This window comes from Aplysia californica, unplaced genomic scaffold, assembly GCF_000002075.1.
Source record: "Aplysia californica isolate F4 #8 unplaced genomic scaffold, AplCal3.0 scaffold00741, whole genome shotgun sequence".
In the NCBI taxonomy this organism is placed as follows: Eukaryota; Metazoa; Mollusca; class Gastropoda; order Aplysiida; family Aplysiidae; genus Aplysia; species Aplysia californica.
This window is the reverse complement of record NW_004798011.1, coordinates 86,349-102,098: the sequence shown is the minus strand read 5'-3', so window position 1 is coordinate 102,098 and position 15,750 is coordinate 86,349. Positions and strand designations below refer to the sequence as shown.

General features: G+C 47.9%; 1 protein-coding gene across 1 annotated transcript in view; it reads right to left on the bottom strand.

Moving 5' to 3' along the window:
• The window catches only part of LOC101850206 (mucin-17), a gene marked incomplete in the record, with an annotated part of 71,313 nt that overhangs the window by 42,794 nt on the left and 12,769 nt on the right, over positions 1-15,750 (bottom strand). Inside the window, 1 exon segment of the mRNA XM_035972563.1 lies at positions 10,540-15,746. Coding sequence (XP_035828456.1) covers positions 10,540-15,746 — 5,207 coding nt within the window.

The window sequence follows — 15,750 nt, the reverse complement described above, 5'->3', positions numbered from 1 at the left end:
CAGATATATTAAATCTATTATTCGATATACTATATATAAATTTTTCCTATACGTATATTATGTCTACTCTATCTGCACTTACCCGTACAGCGTCATTTCAAGAGGCTTTCAAAGTAACTGTGAACTTTATCTTATTGCATAAACGAAAAAAGAAGCGGACGATGTCTACTTTATGAAACAGATGACCTAGTGAAGTTCTTTCACGTGAAGAATTATTTCTAAACTTTCTAGAACACAAAGGCATGTGAAGGAAACTAACTACTGTGTAGTAGTCATCTTACACAACAACTCTATTGTCTACTTGTATACATACTTCATTTCGGTAAACGAATTGTTGAGCGGTAAACAATAGAAGATTAACCCCCCTCACTGCGTTGTTGAAGTCTGTGCTCGAACTTCTACCTGACGAGACACGTTTGTAACCTACTGCACCCCTATAGTTATCTCCTTTTAAACCTATAGTGTACATCTATGACTGCACCACACTAGCCTACAGAAATTATATCCTTTAAGTCCTCAAAAAGCAACGTGAACTGTTGGTGGGTCGAAAAAGGAGGCAAAACTCCTCAGGGATGCATTGAGAGTTAGGTACAAAACTAAAACAACATTTCTGGTCACATTGTACATGTATAATATGCCTTTAGTCTGCCCCGAGTCAGTGTTAGTTAGTTGATAAGAGCGTTAAACTAATACCATTTCACCATTTTCAGTGTTAGTTAACTTAACCAAAGGTCCCTGGTCCATGAACAAATCAAGAAACCAGAACCGGGAAAGACTAAAAATGCACCGTGTTAGTAAAAAAGCTAAAGGGAGAATGAAAAACGATCGGTGAATTCGGGGAAAATGTTCCCAACAAACGATATAGAAGCTTTTATAAAATAACAGAGACGAGCTTAACGTATTTGTGTATTCAAAGAAGCCATGCAAAGTTATATTATGAGTGTCAGATGAATACAGAAAGGGGTGAGGTGGGGTGGGGGGTATATATTAGTAATCAAATACAATAGATAAAACAATGAGAAAGCAACAGAATGTACGCAGATACTGAGTAAGCTACTTGTGGTTATGTCAAGCAAGCGTGCATTGTAAAAGCTGTACAATAAAACATGACATCGTACAGACAATAAGAAACTGCGTGCATAGCAGGACCTTCAACGACATTAAAATACTATGATCTTACTGCGTTGCAAATGCCTTAGAACATTTACGAAATTTAAAAAAATAGAAACTGTATCAAAGATTATAATTTGCAATATAATCCCATAATTCAACCATAATGTTTATTCCTAAATCTATATTATTCCTGGTTATCAAATACAGCATTAAAGTATATCACAAACGTTTACAAAAAGGGTTTTTTTTCCAAAGACATAAAGAGCATTCTAAGCAGAGTTGAGAACGTTAGCATGACAAAGAATTTTGTCTACATAATTCCACATTAAGTTTCAGTGTATTATCTGATCATATCATAATATTTCACCATTTATTTCTATTACCGTGAGCTTGTTCATTCAGCTCTTGGTCTATGCACACAATTTCTACACAGAAGAATTCTGTACTCATTCTAACCTTGTCCACGTCTGATGGTGACGTCATTTCCAGGGTTTGCGGAAGGCTAACAGAATCATGGTCACTCAGAGAATAATATACACGTGACGAGGGCATAGGGGAGGGCAACACGGGGGTGGGGGCTGAGAGGGATAAGGGACTTCCAGTCGTGTCTGATACAACATACAGAGACTGGGGCACAGTGCTGGGGGCAGAGGGAGTGGGGAACGTGGTAGGCAAAGAGACAGCATAGGCGATGGTGGTGGTAGGCAAAGAAAATGGAGAAGAGACGGCTGTGGTAGGCCAAAAAAATGTAGAAAAGACAGTGGTGGTAGGCAGAGATAATATAGAGAAAACGGTGGTGGTTGTGGTCAAAGAGGAGAAAGGAAGGGTAACCATCTCAGATGATTCTAAGTGTGAAGTCAGTTCCAGTATCTGCGAGTGTGTGTGCAGCAACTGTTGAGCCGTGAGCGAGGCCAGAGGTTCTCGCGAAGACACCGACACATCCCAGGACGGCGTGAGAGACAGGAGAGAACCTGCTGAAATCTCTGGACTCGAACCCAACTCCTCGCGTGTGGTGGCCATCTCAACTGGTGATGACGTTACGCTGACGCCGTGCGACACAGAACTGGCTACAGAAGGTAGGCCTACCGAGGGACCAGCAGTCCCCGTCGTCATGTCAAGGGTTTCGCTGAGAAAGTCTCCATACGGCGAAGAAGTCCCGACGACACTCTCGAGACTCAAGGTTCTAGATGTTTCTGTGACTAAAGATGATGAGTCCTCAAAAATAGATTCGGGAGCACTCCCAAAACTCAAAGTGAGATCGTTGAAACCAGAGCTGTCAATTTGATACTTGGGGGTGGGAGTGCTTTCAAAGTCGATGGAGGATTTAGAGAAGCTGTAAAAACTCCCAGAGGTCATAGAAAGGTCGTGTTGGCTTTTGGATGACGTGAACAGCGTGTGGAGTTCCGGAGAACTGGATGAGGCTACCACGTCCGGTGGCTGTTTTGTTAGACTCGGGGTCGATACAGAGGGCATGGTTTCTGCCACGGATGATGGCGTGAATGGTGAGGGTTCAAAGCCATCACTAGATGGTGACAGGAGGAGAAGGGAGGATGGGGAGGGTTCAAAGCCATCACTAGATGGTGACAGGAGGAGAAGAGAGGATGGGGAGGGTTCAAAGCCATCACTAGATGGTGACAGGAGGAGAAGGGAGGATGGGGAGGGTTCAGATCCATCACTAGATGGTGACAAGAGGAGGAGGAGGGAGGGGCGAGGACTTAAGAGAAGAGAGTTGTCTGAAGGAAGTGAAAGAGATGACGTAGACAGAGGCGAGGGGCTGAGCAAAGACTGGCTCGCGGGGGAAGGGGGCGTTGCTGATGGGAGGGAAGGGGCCGTGGTTGATGGAAGGGCCGTGTTTAATGGGAGGGGCGCTGACGGAGAAATCAGCAAGGACGTTCTCATCACGACAGGTGAAGGGGGAGAGGTCAGGAAGGACGACCCTGTTGTCACACGTGAAGGAGAAAGAATCCGGTCACTCGACTCGGGCCGACCTGAGACAGTGGGGTCAGCTCTCAGCGAGTCTGTCAGACCGGAGAACTCACGGGTGCCAGACAGAGTAACATGGCTGACTTGCACCGGGGATCTCACGAGAGAGGATGAGCGCAACACATCCCCCAGCACTGTGGTCCGGAGGGCAGAGTTTCGTGAGTAGGTTTCTGAAGCGGAGACAGAGAAACCAACAGTCGTTGTTCCGCTAATTTGCATAAACGAGTCGATGTAAGAGCTCACAAAAAGCGGGGAATATTCTAAAGTTGTTTCAAGTGCACCACTGTAAAGAGATGCTTGAAACTCTTTATCAGAGTCCAAATATACACTTAGAAGCGAAGAAGAACCTAGCAAACTTTCAAGTCCGTCACTATAGAAAGTTGCGTGGAACAGTTCATCTGAGCTCAGATATCGAGTTAGTGGCGAAGAACCTAACGATGTCTCAAATCTATCACTGTAGGAAGTTGCTTGGAACAGTTCATCAGAGCTCAGATCTACACTTAGAAGCTGAGAACCTAGCGAAGTCTCAAATCTATCACTGTGTAACGACGTTAGGAATTTTCCCCCTGAGTGTGTGGCCAACTGTGGTGTTGGCGACGGGGAAGCGAATAAATCCGGTTGTGACAGATCCGAGTCCATCGGAGACGGCACAGACTCGCGTGCGTCACTCAGTGGCGTGGTGAGGCTACTACTGGCGATTCCAGAATATTCCGACGGCGATATCCAGAGAGACATCGACAGGTCTTCAAAAGAGGCGGAAAGAGGTAGCTGTGACTGCTGGGAGTGTGGGGGATCAGAGGTGGGGAATGTCGGAGTCGGTGTTGGTCCAGACGCGGTGTCGTCGTGCTCCCACAGGGGACTTGAGAGGTAATCACTTGTGTACCTACTGACGTCACTAACGGAAGACATCATAGTGTAACTGCTGACGCCAGTAACGACTGAAGGAGTCACGTAACTGTTGACGTCATTAACGATTGAAGGAGTCATGTAACTGTTGACGTCATTAACGATTGACGGAGTCATGTAACTACTGACATCACTAATAGCTGACATCATAGTATAACTGCTGACCTCACTAACGGCTGAAGGAGTCATATAACTGCTGCCGTCACTTATGACAGAAAGAGCAAGGGCAGACATCGTATTTTCATTAGTGACGTCACTAGCCACTGACAAAATAGCGTCACTGGTGACGTCACTAAAGGCTGAAGCAGCCGTCGCAGAATGACTAGCCAGAGAAGGAGTCTCGCTGTAAGTGTCCAAAGACCTTGTGAGACTGTTTGTTTCCCAGTGCCATATACCAGATTGTGAATCGGTGGTCGTAATGCTGTAGGAATTATACACTTGTGTGACGTCAGAGTAATACCCTTGTGTGACGTCAGAGTCATACATTTGTGTGACGTTAGAATTATACACTTTTGTGACGTCAGAATCATACTCTTGTGAGACGTCAGAGCCATACACTTGTGTGACGTCAGAGCCATACACTTGTGTGACGTCAGAACCATACACTTGTGTGACGTCAGATTCATACACTTGTGAGACGTCAGAGCCATACACTTGTGTGGCGTCAGAACCATACACTTGTGTGACGTCAGATTGATACACTTGTGAGACGTCAGAGCCATACGCTTGTGTGACGTCAGAATCATACTCTTGTGAGCTGTAAGATCCATACAGGTGCGTGAGTAGAGTGACACTCTCAGGGTCTAGGGATGACATTCTGTGTTGCGATAAGCCTGAAGTGTACGCGTCACTACTCCAGTTTATGGTCGTGTAAGACTGACCATCAGCGTGAGTGGACGTCACGGACCAGGACGGCGACTCACTGACCAGAGAGAGCGAGTCTCCTCGGGAGTCCGACAAGTGGACGTCACCAGACATGGTAGTGGGAGTAACGCTAAGGGAAACATACGGGTCAGAAAGAGACGAGACAGAAAGAGATAGGTCAGAAAGAGATGGGTCAGAAAGAGACGGGTCAGATATAAACGGGTAAGAAAGAGACGAGTCAGAAATAGACGTGACAGAAATAGATGGGTCAGATATTGACGGGTAATAGAGAGACGGGTAAAAAAGAGATGGGTCAGAAAGAGACGAGTCAGAAATATATGGGTCAGAAATAGATGGGTCAGAAAGAGACGGAACAGAAATAGATGGGTCAGAAAGAGACGGGCCCGATATAAACGGGTCAGAAAGAGACGGGTCAGATATAGACAGGTAAGAGAGAGACGGGTAAAATACAGACTGGTCGGAAACAGACGGGTCAGACAAAGATGAAGATGGTAAAGGAAACAAGGAGGATATCCCAAGCTCTTCAGAAGACAAAAGCTCCTCCAAGACTTTGGAAGTGGGATAGTAGTACGCCGACACGGCAGTCCCGGTCAGCCCTGGGGTAGCCTGGCTCTGGGGGGACATGGCTGTCAGCTCACCAGACACGGACGCCTCTAAGGGAGTTTCTGTAACGGCTGAAGTAACATACAACTTCGCTAGTGTACTTGTAACGGCTGATGTAACATACAACTCCGCTAGTGTACTTGTAACGGCTGATGTAACATACAACTCTGCGGGTGTTCTTGTAACGGTTGAAGTAACATACAACTCCGCTAGTGTTCTTGTAAGGGTTGAGGTAACATACAGGCTAACATCGGTGAACAATCGGTCAGTGAGACTCGAGCCACTTTCATGCGAGACGAGATTTGATCCGTCGTCGTAAGTTAGGGACCTAGATTGGAACGATGAGAAATCTCCCACACTGTCGTACCCACTTTGTTGAGTAGAGAAGCCGTGTGTTCCACTGGAAGACGCCAAACGTTCACCGAATGACGTCATATGACCTTGTGTGTCAAGACCACTCTCCGACATAGCGACATGCAGACTTTTGCTCTGAATCACGCCCGTGCTGGGAGAAGAAATCAGATGAAGACTCCAGTCCAAAAAGCTAGGAAATACGGCGTCAGAAAGCGAACGGACGTTGAGGGCTTCAGATTTATACTCTACAGCAGGTTGGCTTGTTGGAGACAGTAACGCTGAGCCGCCTTCAGATAAACCAGGGTCAACAGTTCCGCTGTCCTGACCTCCCTGAAGCAGCGACACGGCAGAGGTCAGCAGACTTGTCGTTTCTGTGAAAGTGTCTATATAACTCACGAAAGGACTTGACGTTTCTCTAAAGCTGTCCAAAGAACTCACTAGAGGACTCATCGTTTTTCTAAAGCTGTCTACATAACTGACTAGAGGACTTGTGGTTTCTGAGAAGCTGTCTACAGAAATTATGGATAACTCAGACAAAGATGAGGTGACAGAAAATTGTCCTGACTCTGTTTCTACGGCAAGAGACGAGGGAGTGAGGAAAGTATCGAATAAACTAGACTCCATCGAGAATGTAGGGGATGTATCGAACAAACTGAACTGTATCGAGGGTGCAGGGGAGGTATCGAACATATCAAACTCCATCGATGGTGTAGAGAAAACATCGAACAAACTGAGCGGTATCGAAGGTGTAGAGGAAACATCGAACAAACTGAGCTGTATCGAGGGTGTAAGGGAAGTATCGAAAAAACCGAACTGTATCGATGAGCCAGCCAGGTCGCCAGTCGTTAGCGAGAGTCGCTCAAAGTAGGACTCAGGCACAGCAGATGTTTGAGGTAGCCCGGAATCCAGCCCAGTCACAGTCACAGTAAATTGTACCTCACCCTGGGACAATCCTGGGGTGACATCATCGTTTGACGGAAGAGAAGGTGTTAATGGAGCGTCGGAGATCGGGGTCGGTGACACAAGGTCTGACGTTCGGTCAGCGCTGAATACGTCAAAGACAGACGGGGAAGAAGAAAATACATCTAGAGGCGATGGCAATAATAGAGAGGATCCAGACAATGCCGATGATTCCATGTCCCCGGTAAAGGATGAAAACCCACCATCTAGGACAGCGAACTGAGAAGCAGCACTAGCGGACATATCGACAGATCCAAAAATCTGGGAGTGGGCGCCTACAGTATAAGACACTTGGACAGTTCGCGTCGTCATGTCTCTGTAAAAAGACGGTTCAACCAACGACTCTGAGAAGTATCCGGTTCCATCCAACGACTCTGAGAAGTATCCGGTTCCATCCAACGACTCTGAGAAATATCCAGTTTTACTCAACGACTCTGAGAGGTATCCGGTTCCATCAAAAGACTTTGATAAATATCCGGTTCCATCAAACGACTCTGAAAAGTATCCGGTTCCATCGAACGACTCTGAGAAGTATCCGGTTCCATCCAGGGAAACATGTCCGTTTTCTCCCTCTGATAACGAGGAGATTCCGAGGACGGAGCTAGGAGGAGACATGATAACCACACCGTCAGATGCAGACAGAGACTGGTGGAAATCTCCGGACGGCTTCGGTGACGACAGTTGTGACGAACTATCGGCGAGGTCTGGTGAATGGTACGTGCTCAAATCTTCCACATACAAGGACGTCACATCTATCTCATTGCTGGGAGGACTTCTGGAAAATCTGTCAAACTGCGCCGTGTTGAGGCTTTGAGGCTGGTCTGAGATGTAAGGCAAGGTCAAAGACAAACTCGTTAAGTCATCAAGTGAATTGATAGAGCTTGGAGAGGGATCTAAGCTTTCGCTGTTGTCAAATGTCGTAACTAATGTTCTGGTGTCGTCAGTAGCACTGGGAGTATCACTATCATACATGTTTGAGAGAAACTCGAAGCTAAAGAAAACACTGTTTGAGGTATAACCACTAGGCTCATCAAATGTCGGCATTGGTATCATAAAAGTATTGGGTATGGCTTTTGTTGTACTCAGTTGTGAAGAGAAAGATTCAAAGTAGTCTGAAAAGTATGTTCCTGATACAGGGGGATCTATAGAGAACAGAGAGGGGGTGGATTCTAAGGGGTCATAAGAAAAACTGATTAGACGAGAGACAGAGTTTGACTCATCAGAACTATATGGAAAGGACGTTTCAGTAAGTTTAGAGATAGAGTGAAAGCGGGTCTCGAGATATTTCTGGGAGGAACTATGTCTATACCCCATAGTGCTGGGAAACAGTGTTGTTGAATCTTTCAGGTCAGTGTTATAAGTAGACAAGACATCCGCGCTCACGATATCTCCAGACGGCACAGCGTGAGTAGACAGATCCAAACTCGACTGAACAGATCTTGTTGTTGAGTCGCCTAGTTCTCCAACCGTTGAGCTAAAAATAGATTCAAAACTATCGGGAAATGTTTCTTTTTCTGTGAGCAACTCCGAGTCGTCAAATGATTGGAATATTTGAGACACGTCTATCGAGTCGGACAGAGACTTATCAACGTCATACAACTGTGAAGTGGCGCGTGGCTGAACTGTGCCTGGTGACTGGTTGGAGAATAAATCAGGAACGGTGGTGTCACGTGATATCTGCCAGCTATAATCATCTGACGTGTCAGTGACAGTGTCGAAGGTCAAGATCACCGTGTGTTCAGACGGTGGCCCAGACAAGTACACGTCACGGCTTTTTGCTTCAGTCTCTAAATCACTCTGCGTGTTTACAAACTCGTAGGGTAAGCTCGTTCTGTCAAAGTTCTGACTTTCAAAGAAAGTAGGAACAGAGCTGATGTCCGGAGTAAATGATAACGAACTTGTGGTCGGGTATGCGGAAAACGAAGGATCAAAATCGAATCCACTGTCTTTGGGGAGCACATAACTTGCTGATGACGACATCCCAGGAAAATCGTCCGTCTTTACGGAGCTCAAATACACGGGGATCAAACTTTGACTTTCACCAGCTTCTTCCACTGAGTAGAGACCGGATACATCCAGTCCTGAGGCCCCGCTTGTGTCAGACAGCAGGGTACTTCCGATACCAGCCGACGACACAGACACACGCTCTGACGGGGTGAGAAGGTTGGACAGAGGAGTACTTCCACCGAGTAGGTCGGACAGCAGGGTAGACGACAGAGACATACGCTCTGACGATATGAGTAGGTCGGACAGTAGGGTACTTCCACCCTGTATGTCGGACAGAAGGGTACTTTCACCTAGTAGGTCGGACAGCAGAAGGTCGGATAGCGGGGTACTTCCACCCTGTAAGTCGGACAGAGGAGGACTTCCGACATGAGCAGACGACACGGTACTTCCGATCCCGGCAGACGACACAGTACTTCCGATTTCGGCAGACGACACAGTACTCCCAAACCCAGCAGACGACACAATACTTCCGACACCGGCAGACGACACAGTACTTCCGACACCGGCAGACGACACAGTACTTCCGATACCGGCAGACGACACAGACACACGCTCTGTCGGAACCGGGGAATCTACGAGCTGCGTGACATTCACGTCTGATACGAGAGACGAATCGACGATGTCAAAGGTCACTGTTGACGTCACACTACCGAGACTGACCACCGTTGCTCGACTTCCACTCGTGTGAGATGTAAAAGGTGGACTTATAGTGTCAGACGACAGAAATATTATTATACTGGTTCCTTCTGTTATTTCTTCGAGACTTAGATTAGAAAAGTATTCACTACTGAAAGAAGGAGACATAGTTGATATTAACTGATCACTTTCTAGAAATATACTGTTAGCTTCTGACATAGACAAGCTCTCACTCAGCTGGACAGACTGTCTTACAGTGTATATGTCACTGACCACATGTGACGCGGTCTCCAGCGGCCCTTCCTTCTGCGTGCTTAAAGTTTTTCCTAAGTAAATTAATTGCGTTTCATAATTTGACTCCTTGATTTGAAAGTAACTCTGACTTGATTGAAGTGAAAAACTTTGAGGCGAATCCATACTGTCCAAATCTAGAACCATACTGTCTAAGTCCAGAACCCCCAGTGAGGAAAGTGCAGACTCCGAAGTGGTCAGCGTGGCTGGCTCATGCACTGAGCTGGGGTGAAAGACTGACGAATCGCTAGAGGTCTCTAACACAAACGTACTCACCCGGGTTTTGTCGGTGATGTCTATGGTAGAGGGAAAAGGTGCAGTTTGCACAGATTGCGATAGAAGGTTACTGGATACAATAAAGTCTTCGGTATAGGTAATAAATTCAGAAGCCAGGTATGAATCGGTTAGTGCGTTGAAAACATCGTCAGAGGAAGGTAAAAATGTATTTGTGTGCAGAATACTATATTCGGAGGGTACAATAAAAGTGCTAGAAATAGAAATACTACTGGAAGCGTATTCATATAGATTAGAGTCAGGAGAAATGAAATCTTCATGCACATCAGATCTGGAAACAGTAGAGAGGGAGGGGTCAAGCATGCTCACAGGAAATGAAACATCCACAGTCGAGGAAAAAAACACAGCGTGCAAGCCGGGAGACGTTTGGTGATCGTCTCCGGCGAGGGCAGAGTTTGTTAGAGAGTACACAAGGCCGAGAGATACACGGGGGGAGGGGGGAGTGTCAGAGGAGACGGGGTCATGCGGTACAACAGGAGAGGACGAGTGGACAATGTCCGCACCCACCTGGTCTGTCGTGGTCAAGAAACCTGAGCTTGGGGAGAACTCGGGAGACTGTCGTGAGGCTGGGGAGGAAGAAACCTGGAGATCGGTGAGCATTGTGGGAGAGTTATAAACACTGACAGTGGGGGGACTCGCGGAGCCAGGCGGGAGGGCGGAGTCTAGGGCAGGGGATGCTTGATCTTGTGACGTAGCCAGGGCGCTTGAAGGAAGGTCGAGGAATGATGGTGATGATGATGGTGGTGGTGGTGAGGCTTGGTCAGACGAGAGGGGGACATAATATATCGATGATTCCGAAAACGATGGGAGTAACGATGAAGTAGAATAAAGTGACGACAACAACGCCGCCGACTCGTCTGATCTCCTTGAGGAGAGAGGCTCAGAGGACGAGGAGTCTGGAATGACAGACGCGGATGGTGAGATCGTTGATTGTTGTAGCTCTGTGGGGAACGTGCTTGAGTCGGTCTCCGTGCCAGAGCTGAATGGAGCGAGAGATGGATATGCGTCAGAAGAAACCTGTGAGGACATATTATCATCAGAGATGAAGGCAATGGTACCAGCTCTTGTTGACGTCAGAGATTCCAGAGAAACTGGCGTGGGGAATATACTCACAGGGGTCATGGTTGAATCAACACCGTCCACCGTAGCGAAATCCGAGAACGGTCTCACCGAGGAGGACCAGACAGATGACGCTTGGCTGTCGTCGGGAAATCTGAGTGTGCTATCCGGGGACAGGGGTGATGGCGTTACTTCCGGTGACAATGGCGGCACTGAGACAGCGGCGCTCGGCGAGGATGAATCAATCAACAAAAACTGCGAAGTAGGAAAGTCAAATCTAAATGTCGTGCTCGTTTCTCTTGAACTTAGAACCGACATCACAGCGTCGCTGTTTACGCTCGCTGAGATCGTACCAACACTTAGTGTGCCAGAGAAATCATCTAGGGAAACTGGGAATGAAAATGTCGCAGAACTCGAGACAGACTCAAGCTGAGATTCCTGTGATGGCACGTAGTTTTCACTCAACGTTGAGACGCCATCGGGAGGACTTGACACAGACATTCCGACATCATCTTTTAGACTCAGTGAGACCACGTCCAAGCTTGGGATGAATGCGGAAACACTCGATGGCAAGGATGGGCGGCTGTAGGATGAATCCAGTAGCGATTCTTGTAATGACGCAGAGAAAAAAGTCAATGTTGAGAATGTATCTCTAGAGCTAGGAACTATTGTTGCAATATCCTCCGGCAGACTTCTTGAGACAACATCCAGCAAACTTTTGGTGACCGACAAGTCTTCATGATATGACGGAAACGACCCTGGATTGGAAAGGGATTCAAATTGCAAAATGTTCGATGAGGTGAAGTCCAAATTCGGCGTCGATGACTCGAGCGCTGAACTTAAGGCTTGAGACAGAACGTCACCAGGTAAGCTTTGCGGGGACCCATCAAAGGTGGAAGAAATTGACACGTCATCAGCCGGGAGCTCTGATACGTCACTTGGCATGAGACCTGACGTTACGTCTGCTGTAGGTAGTTCACTTACATATGTGCCACTCGGCGACACCGGGATCTCAGGGAGACTGACGTCACTGGACACCGCGGGTAGCGCTGATGTTGGCGACATATCCTGAGATGTCCCGGTTGTAGAGGGAAAGTCAGGGCTTGCTGACAACACATCAAGGTAACTAGACGAATACGATGAGGAGACATCTATCGGCAGTACTCCGGAGGAGGGCGCAGGAAGCGTCTCTGATACGCTCACCGTTTGTGTTGAGTCTCGCGTTATGAAGGTCATTGAGGAGTCGATGTCAAAGTGCACACTAGGTACTGACATCAGAGTGAGCGTCGGAGAGTCAAGGCTCGCGACCAGTGAAGACTGCGCGTTATCAGAAAACGTGTTTGAAAACTCAAGGTCCAGGGACATGGATGGCTGAAGCTGGCCCGAGGCTATAGTCGCCGGAACTTGGTTCATGGAGTCGGTGGCGGTGAAATCGTCAAAGGTCACGGGCAAATTTAGGTCACTGAGGGAAACCGATACTGACATATCGGACACAGAGAGGTCCGACAACTCATAGTCCTGACCGGAAGAAGCTGACACAGCGACGCCGGAAGTCAACACCATGTCGGGCGAGGACTGTAACGCTGGTGTGCCATCTTGCGTTTGTGTCAGAGACGGTTCTTGTATCAGTGACGGTTCGTGTGTAAGTGACAGTTCTTGTGTCAGTGACGGTTCTTGTGTCAGTGACGGTTCTTGTGTCAATATGGGAGCCGTTTGTCCATCTGGTGAGTCCTGTGATGGTTGAAAAGCTGTGGAGTCCGATACAGAATCTGTGGTCGATCGGTCAGCTAGCAAATCTGTTATTGAGAAGGCAGAAGCTGCTAGAATGTCGTCGGAACTAGAAGACACAGATGTAAAACCGTTGCTTGGACCGCGACTTACAGAGGAAAAAGCTGGTAACAATCCAGAGTCTGATATTGCACTCACTAGTTGCTCTACTGAACTAGCTAGAACGTTCAGTTGTGATTGTGTCTCACTCACGGATGCCTCAGTCGGTGAAAGTTCAATCGAAGAAAATGTTAAACCCAATTCTGTTTGAAGCGATGAATCAAAAGAGGAATGCAAATTGGGGTCTGGGGTTGCGGGGGCGGAGATATCAGGACTTACGTCTGAACTTTGAGCAAGATCTCCAGATGAAGCAATTTGCGGAGAAGAAACCGTTTGGCTGACATCTTGAAGAGCGGCCTGGGCAGTTAGGCTGGGTACATCAGGCGTTTGTGAATACGAGAACGTCTGCAGATCGGGGCTTGGCCTGGGGTTCTCAGACGATCTAGGCCCGGTGTCCGTCACGTCTGCATCAGAGACGACGAAATCACTTTGCTCGGCTAAAGCACTTGATACGTCATCTGGAAGAACCGTCGTTGTTGAAAAGGAATTCGGGCTTTCTTTGAAGGACGACAGACCATCATCGGAGAAAATGACATCCGTTGAGCTGTCAGACACGGGGGATATTTCAACAGAACTGAAACTCGGTGACAAACTTGTCGCTTGACTAGAGATTAGGTCGAATGGATTGTCACTCAGTGACAAACTTGTTGCTTGACTAGAGGCTAGGTCGAATGGATTGTCACTCAGTGACAAACTTGTCACTTGGCTTGGGGCTAGGTCAAGTGAACTGAAACTCAGTGTCAAACTGGTGGCTTGACTAGGGGTCAGGTAGAGCGAGCTCTGTGGGTCCGTGGGATCAAAAGTGGCGAAGATTGCTTCCGATAACGATGGAACAACTAGAAGACCGGTCGTCGTGCTGGTATCCTGGACCTCGGAGGTGAGAGAAACGTGTGAGAATAAACCGCCAGCAATGTCAGTCTGTGAGTACACAGGGGACACGTGGACAGTGTGTGAGGCGGGGGCAGACAGACCTGGGGTCGGTGACTGAGAGGCGGGAAGAAAATCATTGTCTGAAAGGAACGATGTCGCGTCAGACGCTGATGGCAGTAAGGCACTTTTGGAGGAGATTATAATCGTATTTACTTCTGGCAAGGAAGCTGAATCACTTGAGTCAGATAATGACTGTTCCAAATCTAGGAGAGAAAACATTGAGGTCGGTGTCACTAACGTTTCTCCCTCTGCGTCATCGTCCGAGTTAGCAACAGACGAAAACTCAGGCCTGTCTGCAGCACTCGTTGTGAAAAGATCTAGGCTAGGGGGAGGGGCATGCAGGGGAGGACTCGTTTCGTGCACTACAGACATAGTATTTGAGGCGCGTAGAACGTCATCGCTATCTGCCGAGACGAGGAGAGAGGGCGTCCCCGCTGTGGGCGAGTCTGCTGAGCTCAGAGACAAGGAATTCTCGATAGTGTCTGAGGAGATGGGGCTGAGGGGAAGGGGTGCAGTCATGCTGGGGGACACGAGTGTCAAAGATGACGGGCTCTGAGACAATCCTTCAGGATCTACTGAGGAGGTCAGAGGTGGCATGTCAAAGTCAGTGAGAATTTTCACAGCACTCAAAAAAAGTGAAGTCGAGGGGTCAATTTCACTCAGAACAGGTGAAATCGAAGCGTCAATTTCATTTAAAAAAGGTGAAGTCGAGGGTTCAATTTCACTCAAAAAATGTGCAGTCGAGGCGTCAATTTCACTCAGAACACGTGAAGTAGAGACATGCAAATCTTGTATGTTTGTTCTACTCTGAGGTTGACCATAGTTTTCTTCACTTACACTTACTCTCAGAGAAGATTGCTTCTGCGGTACACTACTTCCTAAAAGAATTGTATTCTCAGGTACACTTGGGTCTTCAGACTGGAGACGTCCGGATACAGAACTGGACATCGGAGAGCTCGTGGAGATTTCTAGAACCTCCTCACCTGTACGACTCACTGAAAGGGAAAGGTCACTATCAAACATGCTGGACAATGCATCAAATTCTGACGGCATCACAACAGACAAAGTATTGGCATGCGTGGACCCGAGTCCACTGTTAGACAGGTCAAGGCCAAGGTCATGCGCACTCAGAAACTCGGTGGCCGCGAGGGAAACAAGGCGGGTGACTGGGAACACACTCTCACTCACACTGACCTCCTTGACCTCCGTGACCTCTGTGACCTCCGTCTGGTCGGACAGGCTGCTCGAATAACCCGAGACAAACGACGCCGGCAGCGCGACCGTCCTTGACATAACCGTGACGTCATCGCCAGGGCCCGGGGTACTCTCACCTGCGGCTGGAGAGAGGAGAGAAAGTTGTAGAAGGTTCTGGGAGGACTCTATCACGGCATCATCGTCTTCGTCCGCTATCGTGCTGTAGCGGGTGGACGTGGCAGCGATTGACGCAGGGGGTGATATTCTAGAAGGTTCAAGAACTTCCCCTACGCTATCTACAGAGTACATATTGTTATTATCATTATCTATTTGCGTTACTGTGGGAGCTAGCTCGGGTGTTGCAGCGAGCGTGGGGTGAAGTGTGTCTCTAAGTGCGAGGGTTGAAGCTATGTCGTGTTCAACACTGGAAGGTTGAGCTATGGGGAATATTGACTCGTCTGCCGCTGAGACTAGTTTTGTGGTGGAGGAGAATGTTGACTCGTCGGCTACTGAGACTAGTTGTGGGGTTGAATATGTTGACGCGTCTGCTACTGAGACAAGTCGTGTGGTAGGGTCACTTGCCTCGTCTGCTACTGAGACTAGTTGTGTGGTGGAGGAGAATGTCGACTCGTCGGCTACTGAGACTAG